We start from the raw sequence: 26951 nt of genomic DNA, 5'->3' as shown, positions 1-26951 counted from the left end.
AGATTGAACACAGCTAAAGAGAAAATAAGAGATCTGTAAGGTAGGTTGGGGTAAAAAGTATTAAACTGGAGCACAAAGTAGAGCTAAACAGATAGAAAATACACAAAAGAGACATATTGAAAAGCATAAGTATGTATATAAGAAGACAGAGAATGGATAGGAGCAATTTTAAGGAAAAAAGTTCATGAATGTTCCAAAATTGATGGACAACATCACTTCAAGTTAAAGAAGATAATTTCAATCCCAAGTTAGATAAAACCCAACTACTCAAAGCCAGTTTTATCCAACACTGTTGATTTGTTCATGGTTTAGAAGTAAAACCATGTGAAGCTTTATTGAGTTCACGGTTCATGTGATTTCCGCTGGAGAATGACATACTAGTGTTAAATTTGACCTCAACTTTGCCTTTAAACCAGAGTAAACCTAGGAAAATCGGGTTAGGATAAAGTTACCCTGGCTTAACTTTTGTATCAGAACAAAAATAAAAATTTCAGCTCTGTAATTTTATTTTATTTTTTAATTTGCTCCGATGTAGAAAGAGAGCATGTCCCAAACTATACTGTCATCCTAATAACTTTTTCAACTTTTTTGATCAATTCTGATATTTTCCTGGAAAAATATTTTCTTCTTTGACATTTGAGTATTGGTATTTAACACTTTTCTTTCCATTTCTTTTTCTTTCTTTTATGTAACCAGCCATCATCTTTCTTAAAAAAAAAAAAAAAAAAAAAACAAGTTTTACAAACTGTGAATTATTTTTTCTAAAAAAAAAAATAAATAAAAATGAAAACTAGATCCCCCTCTCCCTCCAGAAACTTATAGTTGAAGGTCAAAGCTTCCCTAATAACTTTAGTGAATATTTCAAGATTTCTTGTTTTCCTGAACAGGATCCACCTGGAGCCTTCCAGAGGCTGCTGATAAGGCAAGGAAGACCTCAATCTTGGATTATGAAAACTCTATTTAGAAATTGCTTGTGCTTTCACTGCTTGATTCTGATTTGAGGAAAGCAGGGAGGAGTGATATTTGTCAACATGTCATTGGATTCTCAGATTGTTTTACACTTTATTCAGCGATCTTTGTTACTTCATTTTTTCCAGAGGTCTCTTCTCACTGATGAGTAGTCTTGGCAAAGCCCTGATGGTTTCCTTCCATATTCATAAGGTGTTGGCTGCACTCCATTTCACATTCCAGCAGGGTTAGCTTAGCTGGCCTGGAGTATTGTGTAGCCAACAGTAACATGCTCCCTGGTAGAAAGTTGACTTGCTAATGCTTATTCCCCTTTAACTCCCTGGAGCCACTGTTTTTTCCAAGAGATATTGCTTTTTAGACCAAAGGAAGACTGGATGGCTGACTTACTATCCTCGATTTTTATAAAGGATGTGTATAGTTCTAGGGAATGGAGAATTGACCCAGTGTGAAGAAGGTAAGCACACATATTTCCAATCCTTTTCATTCGCTAGCAGACACTTGTAGCACCTATTATTGGCAAGGTCTCAGAGTACGGGGTAAAGGTGGGATGGGGGCAGGGAACCACAATGAATTAGGCATGGCCTCTGTAGTTAAAGGGTCGGTCGCCCACAAAGAGAAAGACATTCATTGATGAAACATTAACATTAATTACGGTCACATAAAACAAGTGAAGTTTTTCCTGGAAGACACCCCTCACTCTTTTTCCACATCCATCCTCCAGTTGTTGATGGCTTCTCAAAAAACATGATTTGCTTACTACCTTTTGTCAAGGATCTTAATAAGTTTCATGCCCAGTCAATATTTATTGTATATTTTTTTTGATCCATGGAAAAGAAAATTGTTTCTAAAGGACCGAAAAAAATGACAAGAAGTAGAATCCTAAATCACATAAGGCAAACTGCAAGTCTGACTAAATGACTTTTGCAGATCTGGGAGGTGGGCTTAGCTTCATTTCTCTGCCTCCTCCAGGAGCCCTGGGCCCTGAGAGGCCAAGGCTATATTTTAACCATCCCTTGCTCCCCAGAGACTGGAAAAGAGACCTGGCATCTAGTAAAATTTGTGAAATTCATTGAAAATTTTTTCTTTTGTGCCACAAGATTGACAAGTAATCTACTAGATCAATGATCCAAGACAAAATGGCAACCATAATATGCTTGCTCACAAACTTGTTATAAGCATTGCCATACATCAGGCACTGAGTTTGATGTTGTGGAAATACAAACTTACTTAAGGGAGAACCCCTTCTCTCACCTCGCTTACTATATGGCTAGAGAACTGAGACATATGAAGTCTCATCCAAGGCAGTATAGATGGAGTGGCAGAGTAAGAACCCTAGATCTGTGTAGCCAAATATGTTAGCCATTAGCAACATGTGGCTATTTAAATTTGAATTAAAGACATGGAGATAAAATTGAAAATCCTCTTTCTTAGTCACACTAGCTATTTATTTCGAGTCCTCAATACCCTGGTGTGGCTAATGGCTACAGTATTATAGAGCACAGATATATTTCCATCATTGCAAAAAGTTCTATTGGACGGACAGTGCTCTCTGGAAGTTCAGGGAGATGAGAAAGCACTTCTGTTTGGTTAGGCATGGGAGGCTTTGTGGCAGATGTGGCATAGGAGTCAGCCCTCGGTGGAGAGGCAGGGCGTTGATGAGAAGGAAGACCTTCCAGAGGGATGGAATGAACCTCGGAAATTGTTGACATATATTTGTTTGGGTGCTTCTAAGTTATCTTTGCTTCCCTTTCTTTGCCTTTACATGTAGAGTGATTTTTTCAGGTCCTGTAATTTTTTTTCTAGAGTATGCACCATCTTTCCAAACATCTTTTGTTCTATTTCTACCACCCACATTTTTTAACAGTTACCAAACTGCCTGCCTCCACCACAATCTTTTCAGGATATTTTTGCCAGCCACATCATATGCTCTTTAAAATGTCTTCACTGGTTTCCCAGTACCTATAGTCCAATATTTGAGGTGTTCTTCAACAGAACCTAACTATCTAATATCTGCTACAGGCCTCACTACAGATAAACAAATGAACTGACCAGGCAGTATGGTAGTCAAAAGAACACAGTCTTTAGAATAAAACAGACGTGGATTCAAATTCAAATTACTTATTGTCATTTGAGACATGTTTACTGAAACTCGGTTTCCTTGTCTATAATATGAGAATAATGGTACTTACCTTGAATGCTGCTGGAGAGATTACTTCATAATGTGTACAAGGTGGTTTCTTAGATATGATGTTTTCTCAATTAAACATGTAATCGTTATCATCTCTGAGTCTTCAGAGTGAGCACCTCACTTCACACCTGTGAGCGCACTATTTCACCTACTGGTTGTGACCTCTCCCCTTTTTAGGCTTATCTTAGTTTCATTTTTCAAGGTCCATCTCTTTTCATATCTGTGTGCATGTGTCCACACACACACACACACACACACACATACACTTGCAGAAAACTGTCAGAGACCCCCATTCATTTTCTTTCACCCTGTCCTCTACACACCAAAGGCTGCTTATGTGAATACCTGCAGTTCTCTGCCTGGAGGAATTTTTTTCTGGCCATGAGAGCATTCTTGGCTCTCAAGAAATCCAAACTGGAAGTGTCAGAAAATTAAACAGCCGTCAGCAAGGACAGATGGGAAACTGGTAGATAAATCCTTGACCCTTCTTGCCCTTTTGGCAGCATAACTCTCAAGTGCATTCTACACCCTCTCCCAAGATCCACCGCAGGACTGAAGCCTGCCCACAGTGGCAACTTCTCAGTAATACATGTGTCCCTTCACCATCTCACTTCTTCACTTCCCTACCACTGCTTCCTGGGATCCCCCATATAAGCTATGTGCCCTCAAAACCTCTCAATATCTGTTTCTGGGGGAACCCAATTAAGACACAAACCTAATATGTCATCTTTCCTCAACAACATAGAACAGGCTCAGTTACTCACTTCTTAACTCCTGTTAACACCTAACTTAATGGGCAACAAACAACTGGCGCTCATTCCAGACAGTTGTCACGAGGAAGTTGGGAACTATGGTATGGCAGTGTCTCCAGTGCTACCAGAGGTATTTTTCCACAAAGGAATTGTCGATGGAAGACTTGCCTGGCTCCACGTAGCAGGCAAAGCAAGTAATGACATAGTAAATACCACTATGGGAGATACAACAGAACAGTAAGGAAAACTGTGATGCTATTAAATGAGCAAGAATGAGTGTGCCAGTGCAGCAGGGTCTCTGTTCTTCTATCTGGGGACCTAGAACTCTCTGGCCATGGTGGCCTAAGCCCACAGCCACGAGCTCTCCATTCCTTGTTACCAGAGGAAATGTATAGCTCATGAATATCTTCTACTGACACAACGAAAATTTCTTTTCACATTTATTTTCTTATTGTTTTCCCAAGAGACCATATAACTGACTTTGCTTTTGTTATTGAGCATCTGCTAGCGAAGGTTCTTCGAACCTTCTTTCCCCTCATCAGATCACACACCATATGCCATTATATGCTGGGGTTGCACATTTTCCTGGTTGACAGTCACCATAAACTTTTGCATGTCTGGAACACATTCATCATAAACTTAAGGCTTTATTCAAAATTGTGTTAACTCTATAGTGCCATGGGGTATAAGAACCTTCTCTAATCAACTTGAATAGTCAGGATTCATAGAGAACGTAAAATCCCAGAATCTTATCAGCCATTAGAATCTCTAAAGTGGGGCTGTGTTTGAAATTTCTGAAAATTTGAAAGCACTAAAGAGGTATGCAGAGTGTAAATTGTACAAAATTTTGCGTTTGTGGTGGTGTCCCCTCTAATAATATACAAAATTTCAAGTAGCCAATACTACATGGAGTTCACATCCAAGCCAGCTGAGCAATCCCGCCCCCATGTTTGCTGTCCAGAATTTGTACTGTTCATGTCCCCACGGGTACAGAAAATACTTTAAAATTTTTATACCAAGGGGTCTTACTTTCACATGCCAGGAATCCCTCTAGCAGGCGATTGCAGAAAACATGGAAATATTTCTATTTTCGGTCCTGGACAAATTCTAAGTCAGACATGTATTTACATCAGATAGTTTCTCATTGCTATCGATCTTGATCACCTTTTCATGTGTGAGCACCATTTACAACAATCCAGTTCTTGCTTTCGTCTATTCTCTTCGCTGATAATCGGTCCATCATCTTTCTTGGTGAGATTTTGTGCTCTGGCCAAAACACACTGTGCTCATCCCTTAGTCCCCAAAATGATTGATAACAAAACATCTGAGTGTGGGTTATCCAGTCCCTCACAATAGGTTCTTCTTACTTTGATATAGCAAACATTTAGAAGCTATGATACAGCCAAGTGTGCCTAGTCTGTTGCCCAGGAATTCCCATTCCCTGGCTAATTAGGTGGTGCTTTTCCAGGTGCTATCCTGAAATAGTTTCACATATCTAAACAGTTTCACAAGTCTGTCTCCAGCGTTTTTTCTCAAAGTGGCAGCAGAATAAATGCTAGGAACATAGTGCCTCACCCTCTAGTTCTCATCTGAACAAGGCAGTTCTTTTTATCTTATAATTTCAACTAATATGAGCTGACTTTATAAACAATAATTTAATTCATGATTGTCTTCATTCCTTTTGAATCTTGGAGCAGTGAACTATCTGAGCCTCCCGGCATCTGTGTTACCCATATAAGGTTGTGACTTATTTATTTCATTTATTTATCCTTTGCTTAATTTGTTTCATGGTAGAGAAAAACCTAACTTGTTCTGAAGTCCTGTTAGAAAAAACTGGAGTAGTGTCTCAGCAGAAATTTGTTAACTGATGGGTCTTCAGGTCCCCTTATCTGTTTGAGTTTCTAGGAGCTAATATTTTGTATCTCTACCCAACTCTATGTCCTGTGATGTCATGTGAGATGTTTCTTGAAATTGGCCATGGCCAGAGTATTTATACCATGGAAATCAGCAAGCATTGCAAATCAGGACTTCTCCCCCACAGAGAGCCAGTTGTTAAATATTTACCAACACATCATTGGGCAAAGGTCAACCTATATTTGGCCTAAAAAGTCAAGATCTTATAAAAGCATTTGAAATTTTTTCAGAAGAGTTGGAACTGTTTCTCTAAATCAGTGGATCCTAGACCTTTGATATCTAGTATCTTTTTTATATGCTAAATATTTTATAAAACAGCTTGTATCTTTCTGAAGTGAAATTTATAGATAACGTAATCTACCAACTACAAAACTAATTTTTAAAATCAGCATAATGTCCCAATGATATTATAAATGAAAATGAAAGGCAAGTTAGTTATAATGGAGTAATTTATATTTTAACACATAAGTGTTTGGGCATGACTGTACTATCAAACATGAAAAGGTAGCCAAATGTTCATACCTTTATGTAGAACCAGTGTGAAAGCAGCAGCTACAATGCAGACTGACAGAGATAAGGTTTGGGTGAATAAACATGATTTTCTGAAATGATGAACAATTCTTGGTAACATGTTGCTCAATACAAAATACACTCTTCCTTCAATCTATAAGGCAATTGCCATCTTGGAAGATCAAGTATGTATTAAAACCACATAGAAATAGTTTGTGTATGTGTGTAAGAAGGAATTTGTTTCTAGGCTCAGGTTATTTACCTGAAATGTATTACCTACATTCTAAAGTTGTGTGGGACATGGGTAGCTGTTCTTCACTGTACAGAACAACTGACATCTCTAGCAGTTAATGTCAGTAGTGCCCCTAGTCAAACAGGCAACCAAAAATATCTCCCAAAGACTCGCGAAGCATTCCTAAGACTAGTGCTGCCCTGAGTGAGAACCAGTACTCTAAATCAAGGTCAAAGAATGGTCCTTGAGGGCCTGGCCTTGTCCCTATTTGTCTTGATGGGATGGTATCGAAAAAGAAAATTTATTGGCTGGAGGGACAATGATACCTGGGCATCCAGAGAGGAGGTCCTCAGCTACCCAACCTCGCGGCAAGTCCAAAAGATGCAGGAATAACAGAGAGAGACAGTAGGAGGCTCTGAGGAAAAGGGAGAATGCAGGAAAGATTCCTGTCCAATAGGGCAATGCAGCCAGAGCCCAGGACTGGGAGGCTGGGTGAGGAAGGGGGCAGAAGCAGCTGACATTGGGGAGATGGCAAACTGCATGTGGTATCACCGATCCTGCTTAAAAATTGTGTCATCCAGAAATTTTAGGTGGCACGAAGAACAGTCATTGCAGGGCATTACAGAGCCAGGGACTCCCTGGAAATGACTCTATAAATTATCTAATCACTGTTGGCTTCTTTTTATACATTGTGATCAGGTACTTCTTGGTGGAAAAATTGATAGCAGACAGTGATCTAGAGGAAAATGCATATTTTATTTTTCTTTTGCCCCCTGTCGCTCATTTCCTTCTTTCTCCTATATTTAATTTCTTCAGTATTTGTTTAAAAGATTAAAAATGATACCCTGATATATTGAGGCTTTGGTGTTTCTTCATTAGATGTTGGTGTTAACCAAGGAACCTGGTTGTATAGGTGCTGACATGAGGTTTCATCAAAATGTTCTTTGTACTTTAGAGTTAAATACTCAAAGCTAGTTCTGCAGTGACTTCTAGGCTCGCCAGCACCCCTTCCCCTCAGTGTTTGACGTGCTTATGGTAAGAGCTCCTTACTCTCTCAAGATTGTTGACTGGAGTAGTTGTTCTCAAACTTTTTCAATCCAAGGACCAATTGAGAGGAGTTAAAAAAAAAAGTCTGTGAGTCATCTATCTCATCCACTCTGTTTTTTAAGTAAATACTTTTATTGAAATATACATAGAAAGAAGTACACAAATCATAAGTACGGTGTTTGGGTTTTTGTTTTTCTTTTTAACAAGTGAACATATACATTTAACCGGCACCTAGATCAAGAAACAGAACACCAAAAGCCCCTTTGTATAATACCTCCTTTTGGCCACTAATCCTGACCCAAAGGTAACAGGTATCCAGATTTCTAAACTTATCAATCTATTAGGCCTATTTTTTAACTTTATATAAATAAAATCATACAGTTATACTTTGTATGTTTCTGGTTTCTTTCACTCAGCACTATATTTGTGGCATTTGTCCACACTATTGCATATAGTTGAAGTTCATTTTTTTCTCCTTGCTGTATAGCATTCTATTGGGGAATACATCGTATTTTATTTATTCATTCTACTATTGATAGATATTTGGGTAGATTTCTCTTTGGGGCCATTATGATCCGTGCTGCTATGACCAGTTTTTTGTACATGTATTTTATATGAACATATGCGTGCATTTTTGTTGGGTATATACCGTGTTTCCCCCAAAATAAGACCTAACAGGAAAATAAGCCCTAGCATGATTTCAGGATGACATCCCCTGAACATAAGCCCTAATGCATCTTTTGGAGCAAGAATTAATATAAAACCTGGTCTTATTTTCGGGGAAACACAGTACATTGGAATGGAATTATTATGTCCTGGAGTTTGAGGTGTGTCAGATTTCATGGATATTGACAAAAAGTTTTCCAAAATAGTTATACAAATTTCCGTTTTAACTGGCACTGTATGAAAAATGCAGATTTCTCCACATCTTTGCACACCGTTGGTATCACTACTTATTTGTTTTAATTTTAGCCATGCTGGTATGCATTGTGTTATTGCATTGTGGTCTTAAGGTTTGTTTCCCAGAAAACCAATAGAGTTGAGCATTTTTGCAACCAAGACTAGTTGGTATTTAGCTACAACACACTGGCATGGTCAGCATTTATCCTCAAGGGTTAGTGTCTTTACTATGCTTGTCAAAAATTTTGTTAAATAGTGTTTTCTATGACAGTTTTATTGAAGTAGTATTGACAAATATTAAACTGTACATATTTAAAATATAAAATTTGATACATTTTGACAGATATATACTCCTATGAAACCATCATCACAATCAAAATAATGAACGTACATAGCAAAGGAAACCATCAACAAAATGAAAAGGCGACCTACCAAATGGGATAAAATATTTGCAAATCATATGTCTGATATGGGGTTAATATCTAAAATATTTAAAGAACATGTTCAACTCAATAGTGGAAAAAAAACACAAACAATCCAATTAAAAATGGGCAAGGATCTGAACATAGTTTTTTTTTTACAAAGAAAACATACAGATGGTCAACAGGTACATGAAAAAATGTTCAACATCACTAACTATCTGAGAAATGCAAATCAAAACCACACACCTGATAGAATAGCTATTATCAGACATAAGAAGTTTTGGCAAGGATGTGGTGAAAAGGGAACACTTGTGCACTGCTGGTGGGAATATAAATTGGTGCAGCCACTATGTAAAACAGTATGGACGTTCCTCAAAAAATTAATAATAGAACTACGATATAATCTAGCAATTCCACTTCTGGGTATTCATCCAAAGGAAACAAAAACACTAACTTGAAAAGATATCTGTACCCCTATGTTCATTGCAGCATGATTTACAATAGTGAAGACATGGAAACAACCTAAGAGTCCACTGATGGATGAATGAATAAAAAAATGCAACACACACACACACACACACACTGAAATATTATTCAACCATAAAAAGCAAGGAAATCTTGCCATTTGTGACAACATGGATGGATCTTGTGTACTGTTTTTTGAAATGATTGTCCTTTTTCCTGGTCTGCATATAGGTTGAACTTCCTTATCAGTGAATTAAAAACATAAAGCTTATGCCATAGATTTCACTTTTTTAAATGCTGTGTTTAATAACTAGTCCAAATTTTATGTTACTTACAGTGAAGCCAACCTAATTGCCTGGAAATAGTAGATTGTTGTACCTGGCTCCATTAATCAGTATTTTCCAGGTAGAGCTATTTGTTTATTCATTCATTTATTTATTCAACAAACATTTATTGAAGGAGTACTATGTGTCGTGATGTGTCCTTATTATTGAGGCCATCAAAGTGAACTGGATAGAGCCAACCTCTGGGCTAGTATGGTGTTGGGCAACCTTACCCAGATATTTCAGAGGTACACATTAGTATTCTGTCATGGGCTCATGGGAGGCACCTCAGCCATATATTTGCCACTGTAAGTCACAACAGCCTGCTCATATTACTAATTAGACCAGACAAGTTCTCACAAGCAGTTAGTGGAAAGTTAGATCTCTGGCCTCCCAAACTTGACATGCTAGCCTGCCCTTCCCCCTCTAGATTTGCCACAAATGACACATGTGACCACGCTAGAGCTTTGTAGGCTGTCTCTTGCTCCACATGCAGTCCATATGGCTAGAACTAGACTAAGCCTGAGTGGCAGCCTTTCCTAGGAAGTTACTGGTAATGTTCAGAGTTAGAAGTGAGGGCTTCTTCAGAGTTTTGTCACATTCTGTCTATGCCACACAGAAAAACAAATGAAAAACTCTGTCATTTGTCTTTGAATTTTGGAGCATGGGTGGGAGTGGAAATTAGCTGTGCTCCCTGCCACTGACCAGTCTTCTGGCAAGAAAAGAGAGAAGACCCTGGTCCAACTAGGGAAGAAGGGCAGGTCTTTAACCTTTTAGACCTCACAGGGTTTGGGCAGTTGCATGAGGAACACCAAGAATATCTTTTTTCTTATTTTAAACACATCAAAAGAGATTTGATTAATTAGAATATAAATTAAACTTGATTTCAAAAGAGACCCCAAACTATGATGGCATAAAAAAGGTAGAAGTTATTTCTCTCAGTGTGATTATCTACAGATAAATGGTCCAAGCTACCAGGGTAGCTGTGTTCCACATGCACATTCAGGGACTCAGAGCCCTTCTATCTTACTGCTTTGCCTTCCCCTGGTCTGTTATGTTCATCTATATAGTCTATGCAGAATCCCACATCATCCCACCTGGCAAGGGAAAGATAGCAAGCGGAAGGTGGGAAATCACTTTTTAAGAAAGAGACAGGAACTTGCACACATCACTTCTGATCACATTTTGTTGATAACAACATGGTCTCATAGTCACTACCTAGCTGCAAAGGAGTCTGGGAAATGTGGTCTGTATCTGGGTGAAACCGGAGGCAAAATGAGCCCGGGGCTCATGCTGCCTGCTGCTCAGCCAATAGACCGACACAGGAGTTGGGTCATAGAATAAGCATTTATTATCGGAGCACAGGTGATCTGAAAAGGCAGCAGGTTAACACCTCCAAAGATTGCCTTAATATTCTCAGTCCAGCTTGGGGTATTTAAAGGAAAATCTGGGTGTTCCTCTAGAGGCTATATGATAGTTTTGGGGTCTGTATGGAGCCTTCCCTCTGGCCACGTGATTCTATGGTGGAGTCAGGAACCCAGGCACAATGATGGAATTAGCCTGGAAATGCTAGACCATAGAGATTGTGATCGATAAGCCTAAGGGTATTAATCATAAATTTCAGGGTAATTTTCTAAAATAGGGAACTGGGTGGAACAGGGGACATTCAGAGCTCAAGCAACAAGGGGATTATCTGTTATTGTTAAGCTATAGGAAGGTCAAGTAAAGGCGAGGCCAGGGACTTGGAGCAGCTTCTACTATGGGGGTGCCAACCAGGCCGTTTCATGGGTAGCCCTGTGCTTAGCTAAAAATCTGTTATTGTGGATTGTTAAAGGGGATTATGAATTAGAAGGGAGGCTGGAGTTTATAAAAAGAGGAGAAAATATTTTTCTCTCTGTTTTTACCTAATGTGTGAATCGTAATGTCTAACGTTATATAATACTTTAGAGATTTATAAAAATCTTTGTCATCTGTTATTTCATTTAATTCTTCAACATTCTCTTTCTTTGAAGTGGACCTTATCATTTGAACTAGACATTATCTTCATTTATGAGAGGACTAAGAAGGCTCAGAAGGACTGTGAGATTACCTAAAGCCACACAGACGCTAAGTACAGAGCCAAGGTTTCACTCCAGGCTCAGAGCTCTGCCGTTTCCACACCTAGCAACTCACCTTTTTTTAACAGCTAGTGCTCTAAAGGCTTCTTTCTTGTCATTCACCAAGTGGAATGAAATTGTCACCAGCACGGAGGGTCTGACACGTTAGTGTGCAGGATACCCGAGGACCTTGATTAAAATGCAGATTACTTTGCCCCAACCCTAGAAATTTTTCTCCTGTAGCTCTGGCTGGGGAGCCCTAGAATTGCAATGCTTTGGGAATAATTGCGGCAGTCTTATATTTTATCATCACATTTTGCTTAAACAGAGAAGGGGGAATATTTCACAGTTCTGTCTATTCTTTCACTTTCTTGCCCTCCCAGGCTTATATGTTTCCTTTAAATTTTGGAACAGTTGGCTTCTGAAAAATCTTTGCAAATCTCTTTTGAAGCACCTCTAACAAAACAAAAAAAGCAAATAATGTCAAAAACTAATTTTGGAAACCACCATGTTATCCTCTCAAACAGAAGTTATCAAAACCCTGAGTTGAGGTAGAGGTTGAAAAGGTGACTGTATACCCTGCAGTTAGAAGGCAAGAGAAAATGACGTTTTTCACCCAAAATATTTGTTATATTCATTGAGTATGTGTGTATGTGTGAAACGTATGTATATACATATTACTGTTTCCCCGACAGAAATTTCACAGAGATTTCTATCTGGATTTTTGTTACCCTCACAATTCCCACTCAATCGCACTGGGCTTTTTTATTTGACTTTTTCTCTGTCGGACACCAGGAAGAATTTAAACTCCATCCTCTCTCCAATGGCCTCTCTAATGTATTTGCCACTTTTTACATTCCCTTTGCTTGTAGAATCTGATGGAAATCCCTTTCGGGCCTTTAGCTTTCTCTCAGAGTCAGAAACTTTTGTGTTGCTAATAGAACTTAGCTTCATTAGCATTTCAAATCCTGGGATGCTCTTAGACAACAGTGTTAGATCCAAGGGGCGCCCCAGCTGCAACCTGATTATCAAAACTGTTTAACTGAAATCTCCAGTGGCCGGTGACTTTGACCTTATTTCTGCCAGCACATCTCATCAGGAAATCCTTTTCAAAGATTCTAGAAAAAGACACATGCATAATCTGAGAAGCTTTACTTTTGTCCCTCTCCCTAGTCTACATATTGCCGCCCAAAAAGCCTTTCTCTCTTTATTACCATTTGTGGTTAGATCGTGGGTAGACGATGGGTTAGATTATGGATAGATGGGTAGATGGTAAGCAAATGGGTAGATGGACAAGTAAGTGGATAATTAAAAGGGCAGATGTATTGGTAGATGGGTAAATGGATGGGAGGGTGTGTGGGTGGGTATCAGGTAGATAAATGAGTAGGTGGATGGATGGATGGACTGATGGATGGATGAATGGCTGGATGGCTAGATGGCTGGATGGATGGATGGATGGATGGATGGATGGATGGATGGATGGAATGGAAAGGTAGGATAGGATAGGATCGGATCGGATCGGATAGGATCGGATCGGATCGGATCAGATCGGATAGGATAGGATGGGATAATAACACATCTTCCATCTTGTATAATATCTTTGCCATTTTATTAGCCATAATTGGCCTTATGTTCCTGAAGTTAAATACCACTTCTGCAGAAAACGGCAAGGCATGTGACATATTTCCTGCCTCCCTCAGGAGCAGCAGGGGGGTTGTCAAATAGTTCATTGCCATTCTGACTCAGTGTCTGCTTTGTAAAATAAAAGAAACCATCTTCCTTTATAACACACACACACACACACACACACACACACACACACACACTCTCATACAAACACACGCTTCAATACAGTGGTATATAACAAGGCATATATAGCAAAGTCTCTTGGGAATCTTGCCCTAGTTGCATGTGCCTGGACCCCACAGCCTGAAAATGTGCATTCTGGTTGAAAATTACTGTCCTGACGGAAGATTCTCTGTACCTGGTTGCTGTAGTAGTTGAGCAGTATTTGAGCGATGCAGTTCTGACTTCATTTTATCCTTGTAGACATTCCACTAACATTTTTAAGGCACTTGCTATATCTCAGGCAATGTTCTAAGTACATTTAACTTGTATTACCTCATTGAATCTTTTCCACAACCCTTTCACATAGGTACCATTAATATTTCAATGTTACTGGTGAGAGAATTAAGGCATGTAGGTTTAATTATTTGCTGGAGTTCATATGAATAAGAGGGGAGGCTGGGGTTCAAACAGTCAGTTGATGTTCAGACTCTCTGGTCCCACATACCATGTTATTACACTGCCTCCCCAGGCACTAAGTTGAACATTTAGAGCACCATGGTCCAATAGGACTTTCTGCTATGATGAAAATGCGCTACATCTGTGCTGTCCTTAAAATGGTAGCCACTAGACACATGTGGTTTTTTTGAGCACTTGAAATACAGTTCGTGTAACAGAGGAACTAAGTTTTTAATTGTATTGAATTTTAATTAATTTAAACAGCAGTTTAAGAGCCAACTAATAGCCTCTGTTCCTATGTATGATCTTCAAAAAATGAAGTGTTGAACTAGGAACTAAGTTAGGCATCTCAGTTATAGACATTAACCTTTATTAATAATAATATTAACATGAAATAATTGCAAAGCACTCAGAATCCTTTGTGCTTTTTCTGTCCTTGAGAAGAGTCTTGCTGTTCTTCTAAGCACTCTGCCAACTGGGTGGCACATCTAATCTTAGCTCATTGGAAGATGTATTAAGAAGAGACATTAAAAACAATTCAGGCAGAGAAATACAGGGGCGTCGTGGGCATGTTGTAGCATGGTGGTGTCACTGATGTTTATATTCTCAGGAGTCATTGTTAAATTTCCATCTCCCAAATACTACCATCATATAGTAGGGGGAAGAAAGGGAGGTTGATGGAAATAATGGATGTTACAGCAAGGTTTGGTGGTCGAGAAAAGAAAGTACAGGGACATCTGGTCTCATTTGAAGGCAGAAATGCAATCCCATGCCCGTTTTTACAGAAGGAAGTGAAGAAAGTGAAGTAGAAAAGTGGGAAATTATGAATCAAGACAGAAGGAGACACGATTCTGGATGAAGTAATATAATAAAAGAGCCATTATTATTCATGTGGTACACACGTTGAAAGTGGGTGAAGCTTTTAAAAGAGAAGGAAAATTCAAGTGTTAACAAAACCTAAATGTATATAGGTACGTTTTATAGAGACAAGGCATTGTAGAATGTGGTGAAATTGTTAAATGTTAGTTTAGAACAGAGGTGGACAAATTATAACCCATGAGTCAGCCGTAGTCCACTGCTAGTTTTTATGAAGTTTTTTTGAACATACCCATGCCCATTCATTTATATATGGTCTATGGCTTCTTTACATTACAACAGCAGAGATGAGTAGTTAGAGCAGAAACTGTATCCCTGCAAAGCCTAAAATATTTCCTGTGGCTCTATACAGAGAAAGTTTATTGACCCTTGTTTTAGAACAAAGGGGGGATATGTATTAGCACAACAATTTGGGAGTAGTTTTTTGTGGCCATCAAATTTAAAAATGCACATCATCTTTGACCTAGTAATACCGCTACTAGAATTTTATCCAGTAGATGTTTTGGGATACATATCTACAGGGCTTCTTAGAACACTGACAAGCTGGAAACAACCTCAATGTCCAGGAGCTGGACACTAGTTAAATGAATTACAGTGTATTAATGTAAAGAGATACTTACTATTTGTTTTTTTTTAAGTTAAATCTATATGTACTCATTTCTTAAATGAGAAAGTTCTGTTTATCATAAAGGGATGTTCAGGAAATATTGCTAAATTTAAAAAAGTTGCAGGACAATATATATTATTTGATTATAGTTGTGTAAAACAACAAACAATCCTCCCCAAAAGATATACAGATATATGCCTAGCAGCTGTTGCAGTGACTAGCACATCGTAGGTACTTAACATTGATTAAGTACATAGAGGGTATATATATATATATATATATATATATATATATATATATATAATGTATTATATATAATATGTATTATATATAATACATATTTGCTTTTCATTTTAGAGCTTTGAAACTAGACTGAGTTTTTATGAATATATATTACTTTTTAAAATCTAAATTAAAAGTGGGGGAAATAAACGAGAGGAAATAGCCAAAGATAAGTCTCCCCGAAACTGATCACTGAATGATGCCACCGGTAGTGGCAGTGAGCTGAGAAATTGTTGGCAGCTCATTGCTCAGTACTGAGGCATTCAGGAAGGGATGTATTTAAGTTTCAAGTTGGGACCAACAGAAACTGTTGGGCTTTAAGAAATACCTTTATGAGTCATGCACAGAAAAAGCAGAGAAATGCTAAACAAAACAACTGAGAAGTATGAAAAGAGAGAAGTGTGCCCCTTGTCCTGGGGGAATGATGTTTTTAAGTAACCAGGTGGGAAGGCTTACTGGAAGAAACTAGAAAAAGCAGGAAGCTGGAGAGAAAGGAACCAAATGAAGGAAGGTCATAGTGGCCAACACTCAAGGTGGCGAGAAGTGTTTGGGGAAAAACAAATGTTCCTTGGGGTTCTAAAAAGGACCCAGTCTCTGCACTGATACATAGAGCCACCTTGCAAGTTGATGTTAGGAAAGTGCTCTGGTGTTGTCTGGTATGAGATCCATCAATGGTCCTGGTCCATTAACAGGTGTTTAGATGGAAACGCCATAAGCAGTTTCTATGTGTTGACGCATGTTAGAACTTCTCCCAGCTACCAACACAAAAGCAGCTCCGGGAATAGCCTCCGCCCCAGCCTGGTGCTGGCAACACTTCCCTGCCTTGTTTTCCTTGCCGAAACACACACTCGCTCAGTGCTAACCATTTGTTTTTCTGGCAGAATTGTGGCAAGAGGAGTTTATGATGTAAAAATAAATTGAACAGTAAAAATAAATAAATATTAAGAAAAAAACGTGAGACAGGTGTGCCTTTTTAGAACAATCAGTGTCCCCCTCCCTCCACACTCCCCTCCCATGTGTGCCTGTACTTTGCATGACTTGTGTCTGGGGTGGATATGTCTGCGCCTATAAGAATCATTTTATTTAGACATCACACAAAGCATTTGACCAATTTTGAACACGGCTGGCTGCAATCCTGCTGCAATATTGTTGCACAGAGATGTCTGCTCTTTCTTCACAAAACTCTCCAGTTCAAACATGTTTGCAAAGCATGATTCATGGTGTTTCTTTCTGGATTGTCCAGTGGGTAATTGCTGTACGAAAACCAGAGAAACAGATGTAAGACCCTGAACCCTAGCTATAAATTTTTGTTTTATGATTATGGGTTTCAAATGTGCTGTGTCACACTGACAAGTACACAGTTACTCTGAAACAAAATGGCTTTTGGTCTCAAACTTTTGCTTTTTTTTGTTTGTGTGTGGTTGGAAATACGTTTATTACAGTTTCTTTTATCATGGATCAAACACAAAGAAAATACAGTAGGTCCTCAAAACGTCATTTCATTCGATGTCATTTCATTATAATGTTGATGAGATGCCTTAGGAACTTCGCTCTTGTTTAAATCAAGTAGTCTATGGTAAAAATGGTTTTATTATACATTGTTTTGCTTAAATTTGCAGAACCTATTGACAACATTAAGTGAGGACTTACTGTAGAGGAGGTGACACATATCAGAATCTTATTTTATGCTGTACCAAGAGAATATTTGGGAAAGGTTTCTTCTAATTGTTTGATTAATGTTTAAAATAGGTGTCAATAATGTAAACCTCATTATTGAGAAATTAAGTAGGCCATTTTGCACCGTCTACCTGTAGTACATAGATATATATTTAAGGAATTGTGGCTTATTTGTATGTCTTTCCTTAATCTTATTTAAGATGAGTTTAGAGTAAGAATAAAGTTTTCAAGAAGTATAAGAATTAGATTTACTAGGTAATGAAATGATAAGAAATGTGTGGCTCATTTGTAGGGCTGCTTTATAAATTAATTCTTGGATTAAATAATAGGTCTAATAATTGCTATCACCATAATTAATTCATGATGGGAAATGATGAATACTGTTGCATTATAAGAAACCCATAATATTCGGTCTGTGAGGACTTAAATACTGATCATTTTATTTCAAGCCTCAAATTTATTTCTCTACAATTAAGAGAACCCTAGGGTGATTATAAATATTAAATTTTCTTGTGCAAAGAAAGAAAATACCAAATCTCCTAACCCCTACCACACATATATACTTTGTAATTGTTGTGCCATGACATAGTACTGAGGTAAGAAATTTGGGAGCAGTTGTTTCCCTTTCTAAATGAGCCTGATTCTCTACCTTAAGAAATAACAGTGAACAGAATTTTGGGGACACCATGCATGGCCATCTGTGACCAATACACACCACCCTTTGGAAGGTATTGAGCGAGGAAGTGCTATGGCCTCTCCTGGGAGAGAGAGCTGTACACATACACCTGGCAGTGCTGCGTGCTTCTCATCTCTTAGTTTCTCCTGCTATAGCTGCTTCCTCTCCTCTCCGTGAACAACTGTCATCCACTTCCAGTATCGAGTACAAAGTGTGCCCGGTTTCCAAGGAACTCTGAGGATCTTAAATAAGCAGTGGGAGCTATAAGTCTCATGGACCACAGAAATTGCCACATAATGTGGTGCTTTGAGTATCTTTACAACTATCTTAATGACAGTGTGTTAAATGTTTTGTAAATTCCTCTGTGCCCCTTGCTCAAAATGTGTGTGTTTTCTTTGTAGTTAAAGGGTTTCTTATAACATAGCTCTGTTACAAAATGAGGGCCATATAAAAAAAGAGAGTGGGAGAGAAAAATAATAAACACATAGATTCAACAAAATCTTACCCCTTTATTACGCTGGACTTTTCAATGGCAAGAACTGAGATTGCTGGGCTAAAAATTGTTTTAATGTACCTTCATAAAAGGATCTTTGGCTTGGTAAGTGTGTGTCATGCATACTTTTCATGTTGCACCATGAGTACCACTTAGCAACTCCAATAGGCAGAGCAGCATTTCAGTGTGGGGAGGGGTGCCCCCAACAGGCTTTTAAAAAGCCTGGAGGCCAAATGCACATTCTAGCACCATCCACAAAAAGGAGACTGCAGCAGTATTGTTCCCTGTGAGGGGGAAGGAGGCTGTTCCTCATGCCCCCCCACTTGCCCACCCTGTTTTGTGGGAGAATTGTGAGTAAATATTGGAGAGGCAGTGGAGAAATAGGGTGTTTTAATTCCTCCCTAGACTTTCCTTCCTTTGATGTACCATTGCATCCGTTAAGCAAGTTGTGCAAAATGGCTTCCGGGTGTATTAGCTCTCCCTGTTAAAACTCTCTATCTGCCTGGGTATATTTGTAAATATTACATCTGTTCTTGTCAGTGTTGTAAGACTGGCTGAAAAGCTTCTTTTTCCTCTAGGTTGGGTCAGTGTAGAAGGTACAAAAATAATCCTCTTCTCTTAAAACTATTCTAATAAGTAGCCAGATCAGGCTGGTATTGGTGGAAACTGGCCTTTGGAGATATAAAATACTTAACCACTTTTTTAAATATGTGTTTAATTGGGCCTTGGGGGCTGAATGTGTGATAAGAGAGGCCACCAACATGCTATCGGGGTGCAAGGCCATGAGAACAGCAAAGTAATTTCCACATTGGATTGGGATTCTAGGGAGCTGGGTTCTAGGTATGGTTCTGAGCTGTATGACCTCAGGCAGGTCTCAGCCTCCCTGAGCTTCTGTTTTCCCTGTTGAAACACAAGAGGATGAATCACAGCTAATATTTGTTCCAGGATTATGTACTGACTGCCATTCAAGCACTATTTCTTTTTGTCCTCACAGCAACCCACTGAGGTGGGTAGTAGTAATATCCCCATTTTACAGATGAGAACACTAAAGCCCAAAGAGGTTAAATGTGTGTCCCAGATCGCAAGGCTGGCAAATGGCAGAACTAGATTTGGGAATCTAGTTCAGTTTGACTCCCACATCCATGTTCTTTAGCACAATACTATGTTTTTTCAGATCGGGACCTGAAACCCTGTATATCTGTGATTGTGTGTGTGTATATTTGGGACAGGAATAACTAATTCTTGACTACTCCTTATGCTGCCTGTAGACTTGAGAGTTTTTAAAAAGTAACTGACTGCAGAAAGCTGGGTTTTCACTCCCAAGCAAATGCAATGCCTTCAGCCAGTACTTGCAAGAGGGCTAAGGAGAAAAAGACTATGAAATGGAAAGTTTCTCATCCCAAGGCTTCCCCGAGGGGTAGCTGTTCTCTCTTCTACAGTTTAGGGCTTGCCTGTACTTTTTCGGGAGTGGAAAAATACATAAGTTACAAGGAATTTAACAGACAGAGAGGCGCACAGAGGAATTTAAAGGGTGGGCTGGGGGCGAGAGGGTGGGAGGGAGGCGAGCCAGCAAGGGGGGACATGCGCTTGCAAGCTAAGCCGCTGTGAATAAAAAGGCGTAAAGGGAGCGAAGTTGGCGCTCAGCATGAACCAGGAGCAGTGTCCTGGCTCCTCCCCTGCTCGTTTTAAAAGCACTTCTTGCATTGTTTTTAAGGTGAGAAATGGGAAAGAAAGAGCCCGCTTGCATGCTCGCTCGCTGCCTGTCTCTCTGGTTGTCTGCGTTTGCAGGGCTGCTGGGAGTTTCTAAGCTCTGTGAGAATCCTGGGAGTTGGTGATGTCAGACTCGTTGGGTCATTTGAAGGTTAGCAGCCCGGGAAGGGTTCACCGAAAGTTCACTCGCATATATTAGGCAATTCAATCTTTCATTCTGTGTGACAGAAGTAGTAGGAAGTGAGCTGTTCAGAGGCAGGAGGGTCTATTCTTTGCCAAAGGGGGGACCAGAATTCCCCCATGCAAGCTATTTGAGGACTGGGCTGCGAAGACGCGAGCGAGCCGGGCAGGGCTTGTCTGGGCACCGTCGGGGTAGGATCCGGACCGCATTCGGAAGGCTTTTTGCAGGCATTTGCTTGGAAGGAGAACTTGGGATCTTTCTGGGAACCCCCGCCCCGGCTGGATTGGCCGAGCAAGCCTGGAAAATGGTAAATGATCATTTGGATCAATTACAGGCTTTTAGCTGGCTTGTCTGTCATAATTCATGATTCGGGGCTGGGAAAAAGACCAACAGCCTACGTGCCAAAAAAGGGGCAGAGTTTGATGGAGTTGGGTGGACTTTTCTATGCCATTTGCCTCCACACCTAGAGGATAAGCACTTTTGCAGACATTCGGTGCAGGGGAGATCATGTTTGACTGTATGGATGTTCTGTCAGTGAGTCCTGGGCAAATCCTGGATTTCTACACTGCGAGTCCGTCTTCCTGCATGCTCCAGGAGAAAGCTCTCAAAGCATGCTTCAGTGGATTGACCCAAACCGAATGGCAGCATCGGCACACTGCTCAATGTAGGTTTATTTTTTCCCTTCTTCTACCAAGAAAAAAAAATTAATTGTCTCTCTTGCATGCAATAAAGACATCGGAAACAAACTGCACTGGTAGCAAGACAAAGGATTTAATGATTTAATGCTGAAAGGGTGTGATATGCTGGCGTGTGCATATTGATCCCCTCTGCTGAAAATTTCCTGTTAGATGTTTTCTTCCCAAACAACCCCTCCCGACCCGGGGTCTTCTCCTTACCAACCTTACAGTCTCTTGAAAACAGTTTTAAAAATATGCATGGAGGGTGAAAAAAGTAGAGGGTGACCACAGGACTTTGAAACATTCTTCAAGTAAGGCAGTTTGGCACATTGTGCAGTTTTTTCTAGGATGTATGCAGAGGGGAATTTAATTTTGTTGTTCTTCGGATTAGCTACCAGTCGTATTATGTCCCCACCTTGTGTGTTTCAGCAGTCCAAAGTAATTAAAATATGACATCTTCCTTGCAAGGAATTTAGCCTGATTAAGGTGGCTGCTGTTCCTGAAGTTCATAAACCACCAGTTAAAGCTGCTGCCTCCAATGTTTTCCTTGCTAAGGAAAAGCAATATTTCTTAGCATTGACCCTGCTGCCACCTTTCCGAGTCACTTTGTTGCTCTAAGAAGTTGCTGTTTTGCTAGAAAACTACTGGCAATGAACACCCCTTGGGCTGAGCCATCCATTATTTCCATATCTTGCAATTCAGCCGGGAACCTGGACATTGGTTAGAGGAAAGGAAATATAAGTGGGGTAGCCCAGATTTTTTAAAAAAAATATTGACTACTTGGTTATCTGATGCTGACACAGTGCCGAGGCACGCATCTGGTCAACAGTAGCCTGGCTGCAGGCTTGAGAAATGACCAGAAGTCCCAGAAAATTCCACCTTCGGTGGTTTAGTAGTGGGAGCCTGCAGGATGCAGCACAGTCCTGACAGTGATTTAGATAAATGGCTCAGCTATCTATCAAAATGTTTTTAGTACTTTATTTGACAATTCATTGGAGCATCAGCCTGAAAATGACATTTTAAATCTTTGTTTTCAAAGAGGTCAAAGTTTAACTGGAAGAAATTGAGTTTTCCTAATAACATGGTGGCTTATCTAAAGAGAGAGAAGGAAAAGGAGGATGGGGTGGGGGCAAAGACAAGATTTAAATTGCCCTCTCTGAAACTTTTTCTTAAGGCTACAGACTTGCTTCTTGGGCCAGGAAATCAACAGGTTTGTAGCTGAAAAATCAATAACCATTTGATGCCAACAGTCTGGCTGTCTGACTTAATATTTTGTAGAGCCATAACCAGGGCAAAAAGAATATCGTTTTCAGAAGGCGTCTTAATCTTCAGCTGCTCCCCAAATGCCTTTTCTTTCCTACTGCCTATTTTCTTTCCAGAGAACTCAAAGAAACTGAGCATTACAAAATAATTTTCCAACCCACTAACAGATCTTTTAGACCTGTCCTTTCTAGCAATTAAAACAGTATGAACAATTTGACTTGGAATCTCAGGGAACTGGGGCTCTCTCAAACTTTTTCTTGCAGGAGAAAGTTCTAATGAAACACTTTTTAACGAAAGGAAAAAATGCCCAAGACCTGGCATATAGCTATTAGACCTAATAGAGCTTTTACAAGTAGACAGTCTCCCTTTTGTAATTAACCCTCCAAACATGCCCATTAAGTTGTAGGAGTAGGGGAAAAAGCTTTGTTTGTTCTTGAACAAGTTAAACAAGGGATTTGCCTTATCTAGGAAGAGCGAGTGGTAAATGTGTCATTCGCCTATGGCTTGCCGATAAGCGAGAAGTGTTGATAACAGCAAAGTTCAGCTAATCAAAGAAACTTGCATTAGAAAAAGTAAATAAAGGCATTTGACAAAGGGATTTCAGAAATTCCAGTGTCTTATTTTTGTAAGCGAGGCTATTAGGAATCATTGTGATCAATTTCACAAGGGTTTGAATCCCACACCCCAACTATAGTGAGTAAAATGTAAATATTGCTTATACTCCTTTAGAGCTGGTTTCTCCTCCTTAAACCACTTTATGACTGGTTAGTTTAGGTGTTCAAGTGATCAAGTTTTTAAGCATAAATAAAAATTCTAACACTGCCATGTGGTGTTTGGTTCAGGGTGACACAACTAGTTAGAGCTTTTGAAATAAAAGCATATTAGGAGTACGTTTGTATAAGTAAGAACATAAAAGCCACAACCTTTTCCATTTTACTTAATGACTGTTTTGATGAGAAGCAGATCTGTTTGTGCTCTTAACACAGAGGAAACAGTGGGCAAGGAGGGAAAAAAATAGTCCTGAACTCCAACCAAAACTATTTTGTTTTGAAATCTTACTGATTTTTTTATGGTGTGAGTGTGTGTGTGTGTCTGTGCATGTTTGTGTGTAGTAATTAGAGTAAACCCTTTGAACGTAAAACACACCAGAAGCTTTCTTTGAAAGGTGTTAGAATAGTCTTATTTTCTTTTTTAATTTTAAAGACAGAAAAATGATATGTCAACCAGCTGCTGGTTGGAGCAAGGCCTGTGAATTGCTGGTTATAAAAATGCGAAGTCAGGATTAGTGAGCTACTAAGGGAATGCAGTATAAATAATACGATTTAAGACTGCCCCTGGAAGGTATGGAGTCACTAGATTTCTGTTCAGATGCCTCCTGGATTATCTTGGTTTTAGGCTGCTCCAGATGTTTTCAGTATTAATTGCTCAGTGGGCATAGGATAAATCCTAATATTTGTGATCTAAATATAGTTGCTTTCAGCAAAATCATGAGTGTGACAACTTCTTGGCCCTTATCCTTGCCTTATCCCTACTCAACACACCCAAAAAAAAAAAAAAAAAAAAAAAGAAAGAGAGAGACAGAAAATATTTTCTTTTTGAAATAGCATTTTGCTCATTAATGAGGAAATAATCTGTTTGCAACAAATAAACTGTAGCAATGTATGATTAAGGAATGAAAAAGTCCCTTTTCAGAGCCCTGGGACCTGAATTTTAAGTATTAAACAGTATTAAATTCTCTCCTAGTGAGATATAAATTGGGGTCAAAGTGGCAAAATCAAAGATACCCTCTGAAAGAGAGACTAAATAAAGACTGACAGCCACCATATGAATTGAATGGGGTTTTGAATAAATATTTCGTTGAAAAGGCTCAATTGTTTTTCTAAAGTAGGACATAATTTTCTGCTTCTTGGCCACATGACGATGGTAACTAATACCATCAGAGAGAAGAAAAGAAAAGGGACTTTTGCTTAAATCTCAGAGAGTAGAGGGCAGGGTGGATTGAAAACAAGTAGAAAATTCAGTTTTCCCCAAAAAATGTATACTAAAATAAATACTGTCAATATCCAGATGACTTGGTATTTTGGGTAGGGAAGTATTGACAGGCAACTTAGAAGAAAAGAAAAATGAATGAATTTAAACTTTATCGCCAGAAAAGAGTGGATTCCAAAAATAAAACAGCAAAAGAGGTAGACATCTGTCCGCTTAAACTTTGGCTATGGAATTGATTTGGAAGCTCTAGTTTAGAATTTGATTCTCCAGCCCAAATGCAAAGCCGTCGCACTGGACCAGGCGTTTTTTTTTTTTTCTTAGTAGATAAATGACCAGAATGGCAATTTCTGAGAGGTTAGCTGACCTGAATCAGTTTTCTTCTCATTTCTGGAAACCTGGCTTTGACCATATATAACCAGTCAGTATCATCATGAACTTTTCTTTACAGCATAAAAGTAAAAGAAAGTTCTTCTGGATATCAGATGTTTATAATTTATGTTCAACATGTTAAGCCCCTGAGTTGGCTGAAAGGGAAAGAAAACCTTACCATTTTCTCCTTTATATATTCCACAAGCATCAATAAACTATTTCAGAACAGAAGAACATGATAAATGATCAAAATTATAAATTCTGTTCTCAAGGAATTTAAAATCTTTAAAATCAGTTTTTTTAAAAGCTGGGAATTTTTAGTTAGAAAGTAACTTTCTGGGAGGCAGATGGAGATATAAAATCAAGAAGCAAAATATAAAACTCTTTTCAAGTCGCACAGGACTTATTAAACAATAAATACAGTGTTCACTTTAGAACATATTAAAAAGAATCTTCTATTGAGTTTGAGGTACACGTAAGTGCCAATAAATCTTTCCCTAAATGACATTTTTATACTTTAAATGTTCTAATATAAATTCAGTTAACTATCAATTAAATAGATTATTTCGGAAATGGGAGTTTTGATTAAGGTTAATCTGAAAAATCTTGGCTAAAAACCTTTCCAAAAGATATTAATGTGGAATCTTGCCTTTCAAATTACAGGGTAGTTGTGGCAATCATACATCTCTGATTTTCTAGAATAACCCACTTTCAAATATACTGCCACAATTCCCACATAAATCACTGAAATATGCCAGATATTTCAATATTACGACATCTCCCAGGCTGCCCCTTGAACCCAGGAGTGGCATAGAAAGTCTTTGTTTGTATTCTATGGTCAGTATAACCAGAGCGCTCACAGCTTAATTTTTCTATCATTACTGAAAATCGCCTCGTGCTTCTGGGCCATTCTTCTGAACATGAATTCCTTTTGTGGCAAACTATAGGTCTATGAATAGAAGACTTCACTTGCAAAATGGATTTTAATATTACGATTGGGTTTCTGACTCTAGTGCGTGTGCGTGTGTGTTGGGAGTAGAGAAGGTGGTGGAATTATTACATTGAATTACTATGCACAAATCTGTATCAGTTTTTTGCGAGCTTCTTCTTAAAACGTTGGGAATAGGGTGATGGGGAGACGAGAGCAGAGTTAACCCTGGTTTCAGATTTATCAGTATTCTGTCTGTAAGTGGCTTGGCCTAAGTACCACTTGTTAACTAGGAGATGAGATAACCTGCCCCATCTATAAGATCTAATAACACAACCTCATCAGTCAATATGTTGCCCTGAATTCTCTTCTTCCTTCCCAGCTTCCTTACTTCATCATGAAGAAGCATGTCTCCAGTCCCATCCCACCCCTTAAACCCTTTTACATGACTTAAAAAAAAAAAAAGTTGCAAAAGTTCTCTCTACCTAGGAAACAGTAGAGGGTGAGTCTGCAGGTATTATGTCATTTATCTTGAGCTTTCAGAGCTTCTTTGATGGGAATTCAAACAGGCAGTGGAACTGCTGACTAGATATTTCTCTGGCCTTGCAGGGTGGGGAGCTGAAAAGGGGCCCATTTAGTAAGATAAGACTCTTGGTCCCTTGCATGATAAGGCGAGGATAACAGGAACTGATGTTAGCAAGGCGACTCAGTCTGGCCAAGCATTTCCTCTGGTCAAGGCACAGGGATTCCAGGAGCCCCAGGCCTCCCACAGTAGCTGCTGAAGTGAACCAGCTCAGATGGGGAGAAGCTCATTTTAACACGAGTGATAGTGGGTGACAGTGGCTCTCATTCCCAAAAGGAGATTTTTCTAAACAAAGCAAAGCATAACTTGGGGGAGGGGAGGGAGTGATTTTAATAAAAATGGATTGAGATTATAATAGCAGTTTGTCATATAATAGGTATTTGTTTCTTGGCTGTCAACAGTTTCCCTCTGATGTCTCATAAGACAGTCTATCCAGCAGTCACCAAATATTATCACTCACTAACCATGCCAACTCCCCATATAGAACAAAATGGGAGGGAATTCACATTGCCAGAGTTAATCCCTGGGACTCCTGTTCACTTTTCTAAGTACCATGTTCCCACCCCCATCTGCATCAT

At 39.1% G+C, this 26951-nt stretch overlaps 1 protein-coding gene across 2 annotated transcripts in view; it reads left to right on the top strand.

The window, feature by feature from the left end:
• Positions 1 to 26951, top strand: part of RARB (retinoic acid receptor beta) — a 670351-nt gene that overhangs the window by 485604 nt on the left and 157796 nt on the right. Inside the window, exon 1 of one of the 2 annotated variants that reach the window (XM_019745273.3) lies at positions 20538 to 21228. The exons of the other annotated variant lie outside the window; for it this stretch is intronic. Within the exon in view, the coding sequence (XP_019600832.1) occupies positions 21072 to 21228 (157 nt within the window). The 5' untranslated portion in view covers positions 20538 to 21071. Of the gene's footprint in view, positions 1 to 20537; positions 21229 to 26951 lie in introns of those variants that run through there. 2 annotated transcript variants of the gene reach the window in all.

This window comes from Rhinolophus sinicus, chromosome 5 (genome assembly GCF_057876585.1).
Source record: "Rhinolophus sinicus isolate RSI-liver-muscle chromosome 5, RSI-T2T, whole genome shotgun sequence".
NCBI lineage: Eukaryota > Metazoa > Chordata > Mammalia > Chiroptera > Rhinolophidae > Rhinolophus > Rhinolophus sinicus.
Note: the sequence above shows the minus strand (reverse complement) of the source record. Positions and strands in the feature narration are given on the sequence as shown.